Source organism: Oryza brachyantha, chromosome 3, assembly GCF_000231095.2.
Source record: "Oryza brachyantha chromosome 3, ObraRS2, whole genome shotgun sequence".
NCBI lineage: Eukaryota > Viridiplantae > Streptophyta > Magnoliopsida > Poales > Poaceae > Oryza > Oryza brachyantha.
In genome coordinates this window covers 26088809-26100155 of record NC_023165.2, presented here as the reverse complement: position 1 = coordinate 26100155, position 11347 = coordinate 26088809, and the positions used below count along the sequence as shown (strand labels likewise).

At 39.4% G+C, this 11347-nt stretch overlaps 2 protein-coding genes across 2 annotated transcripts; both read right to left on the bottom strand.

The window, feature by feature from the left end:
• Positions 1–30: 30 nt before the first annotated feature.
• Positions 31–2698, bottom strand: LOC102700979. Its single transcript, XM_015834837.2, has 2 exons — positions 2051–2698; positions 31–927 (listed from the first exon to the last, which is right to left on the bottom strand). Exons 1-2 carry the CDS (start codon positions 2579–2581, stop codon positions 172–174), a joined length of 1287 nt encoding a protein of 428 aa, XP_015690323.1. The 5' UTR covers positions 2582–2698; the 3' UTR covers positions 31–171.
• A 2636-nt stretch (positions 2699–5334) lies between these two features.
• LOC102710962 (serine/threonine-protein kinase Aurora-3) lies at positions 5335–11119 on the bottom strand. The gene is made up of 7 exons (XM_006650580.3): positions 10475–11119; positions 10134–10376; positions 9099–9194; positions 8114–8328; positions 7961–8033; positions 7751–7884; positions 5335–5564 (listed from the first exon to the last, which is right to left on the bottom strand). The coding sequence occupies exons 1-6, from the start codon at positions 10568–10570 to the stop codon at positions 7768–7770; spliced, it is 840 nt and encodes a 279-aa protein (XP_006650643.1). The 5' UTR covers positions 10571–11119; the 3' UTR covers positions 5335–5564; positions 7751–7767.
• Between the last annotated feature and the right edge of the window lie 228 nt (positions 11120–11347).

Below are 11347 nucleotides of genomic sequence, written 5' to 3'. Positions count from 1 at the left end.
CTATCACTTATGAAGGTTGCAACAACACAGTTAGTCATGGACAATCCAAAATTTTAATATAGTGGTACAATCAGATCCCATTTTCAGGTACAATTTCTTTGAGCCTAGTCAATTATACATGGATTTGATAAATATGTGCAATTTTCTATGAGTAAATGTGAACCAAAAGAATCACCACTTTACATCCAGTGTCAACGGTTCTGGTGGCAAAACAAACGACATGAACTTTGTGAAAGAAATGTTTGAAGTCAGGCTGCTCCAAGAAGAAGCGTCCACTATTGGAAAAGGTCTTTTAACCTTCTTCACTGACATAGCCTTCAGCCTTCCTTCTTCAACCCTAGCTACAACATCAAGTGTGACTCGCTGGACCATAGGTACTGTTTTCCACTCTGAAATATTTTCCCAGAGTCCATCCTCTTCAGTGATGTCCCTCTCAAGCTCCAAACGGAATTTTATCAAAGGTATCGATGTCACTTTAGCTTGAATAAAGCGCATGGATTTGTTATCCTCATTTTTCTTGCTAAACCAAGTCTTCAAGATTTTATCAAGCCTTGGAAGTCTTGAACTAATTGAGCAGAACACACAAGCTGAGATCAACCGGTTTGGTACATTTACTCCACATTTTTCTGGCAATAATTCCATGGTGCCATGTGATCTCAACAAAGTCTTTACCTGGGCTCCAAGCAGACTGCTTTCATTAACAACTACAAGGACTGATCCTACAACACTGACTTGAAGTATTGGAGCACAAGTTGCGTAGCTGAGAGGCCATATTCGGCTTAGATCATTGTTACTAGATAGGCTTCCATTTGTTAACAGACCTATACTGTGAGGATGGGTGAAGGAAACTTTCCGTGCACCAACAACCTTCAACGCTACCCCAGCAGCAACATGTAACCTCTTCAGTCCTGCATAGGTGGCATTCCGCTGCATAAGAAGTGCATCATAAGACTCTGCAGCAGTTAAGCTGGGATTACAACATACGTTTCCAAATTATATAAGTTGTTGCTAAAATTTCGATTGGGTGAAACCACTCTTTTGACAAAAAATAAGTCTATACTATGAAGTTTTTGTCATCCAATTTATGGAAAGAAAGTGAATGCTGAGGCACAGAAAACTTGTGCAGATTACAGGAAGCAGGGGAATATTAGCCTTGTAGCTCATTTTTAATTGGTGACATAGAGATAACTATTAGATACATTGCAAACCAAGAAACATCAATAGCACAACCCTAAATCAAAATCTAACTCTCTAACAAAGTTCTTAAACAAGAAACCATACCAACAGAGTCACAACAGCTGCCTTGTTATTTATATGTTAACAGCATTTTCTATATCGCATGATACAACTATCTATCAAACAGAATAGCACGTTCCTGAAATGCCATTTATACAACTGTGTTGTGCTTCTAACATGATTTATAGAACTCACAATTGCAAATTATAGAACTGCATTCTCTTGCTAACAGAATTTATAGGCTTTACATTGGTCATTTAATAACCGTAGAAACATATTTGCAGGCCTGGTCATGCCATCCATGACCCTTCCATTCCTCCAGAACAACCGTAGTCTTCACATAATATGTTAAATAAAATGTTTGCATTCTTTTCCAACAGCCATCCGTTCTTATATTTTTCTCGTTAAGCTAAATTCCATCTCAAGTAGCCATAAAGCCACAGTCACGATAAACTACACAGCGTCGATTGAAAAAAGCAGCTCATGGTTGCATATGTTAATAACTCACTCTAGCAATTTTTTTTTTTGGTGTATGTATATGTTTAGTCTTCAGCATGAAACGAACACTGGATAACCTGTTCTCATACATGGAAATTGATTGGCAACTTATACAAGTTATAAACATGGGATTCTATTAATTTAGCATTCATATAATAATAGCAACAAGCAATTTGAAGTAGTTGTGCTTCTACGACAGAACTACAGCAGCTAGATCAGTTCTGTGAATTGGCCTTAATCACGTAATGCTAACCCTAAATGTAAGCAACCTATCTGAAGCGAAATTGGAGGGCAATGTCGAGTCAATTCCACTCACCGACGGCAACTGCAGTTCGATGGAGCCACCGTCCCCATCGCTCGCAACCCTCACCTCCACTGGCCCGACGAGGTCGACGTCCCTCACGCCCGGATGGAACCCCATCACACCATCGCCGGGGACGATGTCCAGCCCGCCGGGCCCGTCCACCTCCTCCACAGCCGGCGCGGCGGGGCGCCTCCACTCGACGGACTCGTCGGCGAGGCGCACCAGCGCCGACGCCGACCCCGCCCGGGCGCGGAACTCGTACCGCTGCACGGCGCCGACCCGGGCGGTGTCGGCGTCGAGCGGCCAGACCCGGACCTCCGCGTCCGGGTCCCAGTCGTACTTCTCCGACACGGAATCGATGACCTCCTCGAGGAAGGTATGCTCCCGCGCGAGCTCCGGCTCCGGGTCGCCCTCGCTCTCGCTGAGGGTGGGGAGGGAGGCGTTGGAGGAAGCGGTGGCGAGGGAGAACGAGGCGGAGGCGGAAGGGGAGGGGAGCAGCATGAGGAGGAGGAGGAGGGGCAGCGTCAAGGAGGAGGGGGCCATGGGAAGAATCTAGAAGCTTCGAGAAGGATTGGAGCTCGGGGTCTCGCGGCTTTACCTTCCCCGAAGGCGGATGGGGATCTCTCTCTTCACGGAGGGAAGAGTGGGGAAAACGCCGGCAGGATGGTGGATTGTTTAGAGCTGGTACAATAGCAGGTCATGAGCCAACTATAAAAATATTTTATAGAAATATTTTATAGAGATAAGAGGGAGAAAAAGAGATATAGACTACTAATTTATATCCAGTTGTATATGGACTCCAAGACAAAATATTCATATACATGTTAGACCATGTATTGATGTTTTGTAGCTAAGGGCCTGTTTAGATCTATTTGGAATAGCAAATGGCAAATGACAAAAGTTTTGGTGACAAAAGTTTTGGCATTACATTTTTGCAACTTGGTGTTTAGAGGCATGCAAAAGTTGTCATTTTTTTAGGTAAAGTGAGGTGATCCGCGTCCTTATGCACTTTTTGACGAAATTTGCTACTCTAGACTGCCAAATGCCAAATACAACGTTGTCATTTTCTTACCTTAGTATTTAGATCCATTTTACCAAAAAGTGCTCCAAAATAGCAAAACTTTTACCATTTTGAAGGATCTAAACAGGGTCTAACTATTATGCATTGGCTATAAGATTGACTATAGATGAATTGGAGCCGGTAATTGGCTATACTGTTGCTCTCATGGAGTAGTATAAATCAGGCTGACATGTGGTCCCCTATAACTGGATTAGAGAGGCCCGTAAGACCTTTTTGCTTTTAGCCACTTCAGTCCATTTGAGACGCAGAAATTTTGCTGGATCTTTGCAGAAAATAGTCCAATTCGCACAAATTTTCCTCAATATTCCTTGATTCTAGATGAGCAACCTAACCCTTTCACTACTCTTATGTTTATAAGCCAAATTTTAAATTTTTAACTTTAAATTTAATGAATATTTTGGAGTTTCTTTATCATAATTTATTTTTCAACCTTGACTTTTAGATCGCTAAGAACATATATTAAAAATTTTATTCATGATGTATATTTAATTATAAATATATCGTTTGACTTTTTTTAATAAGCCAAACACTATGTCGAGGCTTGTTTGGTTTTTTAGGTATAGAAGCACCCTCCATGTTGCTCGGTTCATCTCATGGTTTAAGTAACCTAGTACACTAGGGCAGTGTTTGGGTGGGTAAAATGAGAGGGTTAGTTTTCTGGTACGAAAAACGTAGTAATAAATTAATACGTTATTAATTAATTATTAATTATAAAAAAATATAAATAGATTAATATGATTCTTAAAGCAACTTTTCTATAGAAATTTCATAAATAGTATACCGTTTAGCAGTACGAAAAACGTACGGGTGAAAAACGAGAGAATCCGGTTAGTAATAGGTGTAGAAGAACGCGGCCTAGTTTCTGGTGTAACTACATGTGTGTTCTTCTTTAAGGGCCTCTTCAGTTTGAAATTTGAAAGATTTTGAAAGGAAAATTGGAGTAATTGAAATGCTCTTTTCTAGGAGGTCCTAATAGATGAGCAATTTCATTTCGTAGCATATTTCTTAATATCCTAAACGGTATGGTTTTCATAAAATATTTATGCTACTTTCGTTCTAAAATAAGTTTACTTCGAGAAAACACTTGGCAATATTTATATAAAAATAAACTATTTTTAGAAAGGACGTAGTATATATGAATTTCACAGAAAATAATTTTAATTTTTTTTAATTTTATAATAGCTAATTCATTTGTCAATATTCTCGAATAGTTATTACAAAATGATTTGACTTTCTAAAAAAACAGCCCTAAATCATTAGTGCAACTACACCTAGCTAGATTATGCCACATTCTTTTTAGCTTATTCAATAATAAAGTATTAGAACAGATTTATTTGCTCTATGCTTTCGCAAAATACTACTACCTTCTACCGTACTATTACTCAGAACACTTGTTGAAGCTATTCATTAAGCTTATCTTTTAAGTATTTAATTTATCCCTATAATTAAATCAATAATTCATAGCAATAATATAAATCAAATAGATCTTGTTAGAGCATTCATAGTGCAATAACTAGAATGGCTTTTACATAAAATTAAATAATTTGTCACATATGATGAAAGATGATGTGACAAGTAATTAAATGAAAAAAAATCATGTTTTGCATGAGACATAATTTATACACAACACTTAAATTTATATATGAATTAGTAGTGTTTATATTATAAGAGTAATGTTCAGTACTCGTTTCTTTACGACATAGAGCGTATAGAAATTAATCTTGAATGTGCAAAAACTTTGCATGTCAATATATTAGAAAAAAAAAATTGATACACGACGCTACAAGACCAGACCAGCTCCATGCAGGGGACAACAGAAGAAAAAACTGGCGAAGCTTGAAAAGGAGAGATTATAGAAATCATAACTAATATCTTGGATTAGGATTACTCTTGAGATGGACCATTTTATACTTCTGTAAATACAGTTATATCCGCACAACATGGCACTTAGGGTCATGAAGACGTGACCACGTTTTGATGAGGAATTGCTATCGTAAACTTTCGTTTGGTGCGATCAACATCAGCAAACATAACATAGGTAGTATTTCACATCATGCGTTAGCCAGAGCTTTCAATGTCAAGGGATGCATACCCCAATAGAGCAGTGTAGTTAGGATTAGCTTGAGGATAACTTTCTGTGAGATGGGATTTGCAGATGGTCGATCTTATCATACTTCCGAAGATACGGTACCGGTAGATATATATTTTTTAATGTAAAATTTGATAACTTATGTAGCCATGTGTGATACCAAAATTTTAAATGTAAATTTTGGTATATATAGATATTTTATCCAGACAGTAAAATTGCCCTTAGCAGATATACATAGACATCTATAATTACTTAATTAGCTCTGCAAAAATAAGTTACAGGCCACCAGCGAACAACCCCCTTCGCCAAAATACTACAGCAGCCTTCCGCAGGTCCCGCGGTGCCACATGAGTAACCTGTGAAAAACAATAAACAAAAAATTAATACATATACAGATAAGAGAGCAAGGAAATCCACAAGGGTGTTGGTCCAAATACAAAACCAGCACATGATGGAAATATTGAATTTCCAACTCATCGTATGCTGCATGTAAACTACACTTTGGATTAGTTTCAAAACCTCTCAGCACCAAAATCTTACAGGACAAGCATTCACATTTAGACATCAAACTGGTGTAAACATACCAGGGGTCAATCCGTAACTTCCACTTCTAAAGTTTTAGAAAGCTAAAGGGCACTATTTCTAGTAAATATAATGCTTCACAAACAAATGAAAAAATTATTCTGGTTCGTAGTGAAACAGAACATAATTGTTTACGGTAGCATGACGGGAATTTACAGCCTCACCTCTTCGTTCCTGCAATCCTGCTGATGCTTATAAGCCAAAATTTGAATTTTCAATCTTAAATTTAAAGTTTTTTTTTTTGGATAAAGGCCCACCCCAGCTTTTTCATTAAAGCATGAAAAACAGGGGTTTTATGGGGTAACGGGATCAGCCGGTTTTACAGGACAAAGTGCCAACAAGAAAACAGAAAAACAACATCCCAGTGAACCTCTTCACTTCTCCAACACACTCTAAGCAGACAAACAGCTAACACACAGACCAACTAAAACCAGACATCAGCCTATTCCTACTCCAGTAGACCACAGATTTCTTGTGGCAAGTTGTATCGCCTTGATCCATCTTTCCATTATCTCAGCCTCTCCCCTTTGTAGCAGTTTCTTCCACCGTAAAAGGAGACAAATCACCCGAAGCATAATCAGAATAGGAGAAGAAATAATTACATCTCTACAGATCATGTCATTTCTCACACAATTGCCAACAGCAGGCAGCAAGCACACAGAACCTTAACCTAGCACAGCCAACTCTAAGATTCCCTACCATACAATTATCAAACTCCTCAAAATTTCTAGGCACATTTACCCAATCTAAGGCATCCCTACAAACACACCAAACAAAAAGAGCATTGGGGCAAGAAAAGAAAATATGGGACGAGTTCTCTATAGCATTGCAAAGTTGACATCTCTTGGATCCTTCCCAGTTCATTTTCTTCAATTGAGCGGCCGATTGAATTTTATCTCTCCATGCTATCCACAGAAAGTGTTTCATTTTAAGAGGAATAGGGGAATTCCACATCTCCTTCACCTTACTATCCTCCACTCCCCTGAAAGTAATCACATTATACATAGATTCTGTTGTATAAACCCCTTTGCTATTCAACACCCAAATAGGTCTATCAACTCTTTCTGTAATAGAATCAAGAGCATGATTAACCAAAACGTTTATCTCCTGCCACAGTAATATATCAAACTGTGTAAAAGCTCTCCTAAAAGTTAGAACATCCAGCCCTCATTCACGAATCTGTTTCACTGTTGCATCTTGTTGATTACAAATAAGGAAACAGAGTTTTAAGAGACACCTCACCAAACCAAACATCTCTCCAGAAAAAAAACATGGTTACCTTCACCCACAGACCAAATAACCCCTCGAGAAAACCAACTCTTAATTTTATGCAGCCCCTGCCAGAAAAAGGAAGAAAGCATTCTATTTCTCTCTTTGGAAGAAACCTTGAACACTCGTATATTTATTTCTAAGCACTCTCACACAGATACTCTCCTCATCAAATTCTACTTTAAAGATCCATTTGGTAAGCAAGGCAATATTCATAGCTCTACTTTCAGTGAACCCTAGCCCTCCATAATCCTTAGGAAAGGCTAAATAACCCCATTTCACCATATGATATCTCTTCTTAACCCCTAGGCCCTCCCAATAGATTTACCCCTAATAGAATCCAACTTGTGGTGTATAGACCCAGGTAAAAGAAATAAGCCCATAGCATAAGACTCAGGAATAGATGAAAGGCAAGCATTAATAAGAATAGCTCTGCCACTGTAATAGAGAGATCCAGATTGCCAAGAAGACTTAAATTTGAAGTTGATTTTGTTTTTTTTTTCATCATAGTTTATTTTTCAGCCTTTGTTTTTAGATCGCTAAGAACAATTATATAAAAGTTTTATTCATAAATTATTTTCTGTTTGCAAATATGTCGTCTGGTTTTTTTCTCTATAAAAGCGAAAATATGACCCCTTAGATTATAAGATAAGCTGTGTATTTAATTAGCACATTATGTTTCCCAACATACCTTGCTTCTTAAAGGCATTATGTGCGAGCCTTTTGCTCGCTGCAACTCCCTGATGGGTCGGCATTCTTCACGATCCATGGATGTCTCATAATGTCATCAAGAGAAAGTCTCTTGCTTGAATCCTTCACCAAAAGCTGCATACATACTCGAAAGTTCGACCCACTTTAGTCTAATAAATATGATAGGTATGATGAAGACTTCATGTTTTACCTTGGAAATGAGATCCTTAGCATCAGCGGAAACATAAGGAGTTGTAGGGAACGACAAATCCACTTTAACTATCCTGCTCAGAAATCATATTGCAGAGAGTGAAAATATGTAACAAATTAGATTGGACAAAACATTTAATTCAGTAGCTCTTACCTCCTTAAGGTATCATCTTGCTCTGCCGCTTCAAAAGGTGGTGACCCATATAAGAACTCATAGCACAAGATTCCTAGAGTCCAGTTGTCAACAGCATGGTCATGAGCCTTTTTTTCTATCATCTCAGGTGCTAGGTAATCAATTGTACCACAGAGTGTGTGCCGTTTGGTATTTGATCTAACTGCCCATCCAAAATCTGCAATTTTAAGTCGACCCTGGAAAAGGGAGGTACATAGTTATTTCAGAAAAAATGTCAACATGAGCATGTCATGTACTGACACGCAGTTAAGGTCACATCAACCATCAGGTGCAAAATATAAATACATAAAGTTTGTTATGTATCAACTTTTTACTCTAATATTTGAGGCAACACAACTAAATTACCAGATAGCATTTAATCATATTCATCTTGATTGCAAAACTATCAGTTCTTCAGCAATACACAGAGAATTCTACAGCAATAACTTCGATGCCAGTCCACATATACAAAAACCAGCAGCATCGTGAGACAGAGTTCCAAGTTCAGTAGAGGCACTTATATGTAATGTACCATCATTGACACAAGTAAGATGCTACAGATGTGTACCGTGTGTGTGTGTGTGTGTGTGTGTGTGTGTGTGTGTGTGTATTCCAGCATTCCACATCTTAATGGTTCATTAAGGTCCTTCCTAGAAATTGTATTTATATGTTTCAGGTTTTGGCATTTCCATTAAAATGCTGACACTTCCAACAAGTCAAATTCGATAGTCCATATTGTTCCACATGTACAAACTTACATAATTTACATTTATATGAATCAAATCAGATATGCAAAGTGACAAAATGATGTTACATTCAATGATGCAATATCAGCTATAGATTCAATGATGCAATACACCATTCAATTCAATTGCAACACTTTGTCATCCCATATAAAAACTCAAACCAAAGGTGATGCTGAGTGTAGCAGTAGAATAGGTGCAAAATAGCAGATATAAGAACTAACCTCAACATCAAGGAGTAAATTCTCTGGCTTGATGTCCCTGTGAATAACCTGCTTCTTATGACAGTATGCGAGTGCACCAGCAAGGCTAGCAACATACTAAAATAAACAAGGTACAAGGTCATCACAAAATATAATTCAAAGATCAGGAAATCAGAAGGAAAGCAGCGTATGTACATCATAATTACAGACCTAATATTATATATGTCAAGGCCAATGAATGTTGTCCCGTTCAAAGTTCATGGCGAAGAATCAAATGAAATGTTCATCTATTCTGGTTAATGGAAAATAGGCACTCACAATGTTTCATGAATTCATGTCTGAAAAGATAGTTTTGTTCACAGTGCTACTCTTTAAGCTGGATTCTACAAAATAAAAAAGAAATGGCTTTGCTTTATTTTATTTAATGTAATTCACCGAGCTGTTTATTTAATGTAATGGAAGTAAATAATCGGTCTGTGCATCTGAAAAGATGTTAGAGCCTGCAATTCATAAGGGCTGTTTGGTTGCATGCTTCAAGTTGCCAAGCCAAATCTTAGGCATGCCACACATTCTTTGTTTGGTTGTTGCGACGGTTATTACAGGACACACTTTTCAACCTGTATGGCCCTACATGTCAGTGACACAATTTCTAGGATAATCTTGTCTATGATGTGTCCATCATTTTGTTGGAAACACTTCTTGTGGCAAGCCACAACTTGCCTAAGATGAGGTTTGACAAAGTTAACCATCAACCAAACAATCTCGAAATGAGATTATGAGATTTTTATAGCAGACCCAGTAGCATGAACAGCTTACAAAAGATTGACACCAAAAGAAAATTAGAGACTGACTGTCGAGCTACAGAATCGAGCATACAAGGTTTATTAATGGTTATGATTTTTCAAATGGTTTCGGTCATAAAAATTACTGACGAGCAGCAGTTTGTCTATCTAATCATTATTAGCTCATCACTAGACGAAATTGATGTGTAAATTGCAACAACAAAATTAAGGGAAATAGAACCCAAAAAAAGGGGCATAAGGGAGGGTGGCTCACAGTGGCGGCGGTGCGCTCAGAGAAGCGGCGGACGGTGCGGAGGAGCTTGTAGAGCTCCCCACGGGCGGCGTACTCGAGGACGAGGACAACGCGCTCGTCGTCGTGGAACCATGCGAAGAGACGGAGCACGTTGGGGTGGTCGAGGCCGTGCTGGATCTCGATCTCCCGCCGCAGGTGCGCGTGGAACCGGTACTTCTCCAGCTTCGCCTTGAATATCACCTTGAGCGCCACCACGTAGCCGCTCTGGAAACGCCGCAGCCTCCCGGAGCAAAATCAGCTCCCACGAAGGCGAAATCTAGAGGGGATCGAAGGCGTTGGGGGGATAGGGCTTGGAGGGACACCTGCTTCTCGCGGGCGAGGTAGACCTTCCCGAACTTGCCCTCGCCGATGTACTTGCCGATCTCGAAGTCCTGCATGCTCCACTCCGGCTTCTCCATCGGACTCCGGGGTGCTTGGCGGCGGAGGCGCAGGAGAGGCGAGGTGGTCGAAGAACTGGGGGGGAGACGAGGAGCGCGGCGGCGAGAGGGGATGCCGGCGTGCGGGCGGGCCGAGGGATTGGGGAATTTGGGGATGCGGCGGTGGGTGAATTAACTAACGGCACTTCGGAGGATTTGAATTTGTGTGAGATCGGACTAGGTTCCGGAGGGAGGGTGAACATAGCTAAAGTGTATCTATCTCCCAAAAAAACAAAATTTCAATTCAATTACAGAACTTCAAAAAAAATATCTCCGTGAAAAATAAAAGGACTGGAATAGAGATATCAAAAATAAAACAGAGCAGGAAATATCAGGAATTTAAACGCGAAAAGCGTAAAATTGAAATACGGTAAATAAAATTTCATTTCATAAGTAAACTTCCAATTTCATTTTTGAAGTTTACAAAGCTTGGTTCACAAGCTTAAAAAAACAATTCATGAGAGTTATTGTCATATCTAGCCAACACAAGCTAGAGTAACGAACCACTCTCGAAAACATTTTTTCATTCCATCACCAAGTTGCTTACTCAAGCAACCATTCCTCCCCTATTTATAGGGTTAATCCTCCATTGCAAAATGGCCATAATACCCCTAAAACTTGGCGGCTACTCCAAGTCTTTACGGCCATTGGATACAAGATCAAGGTCTCAGAATGAGCCACGTCTCCTTTTTCTGATCTGTCCCAGCCGATCTGGATGCCACAGAAAATCCTGCCTCCAACGCGAGCACGGGACGGCCA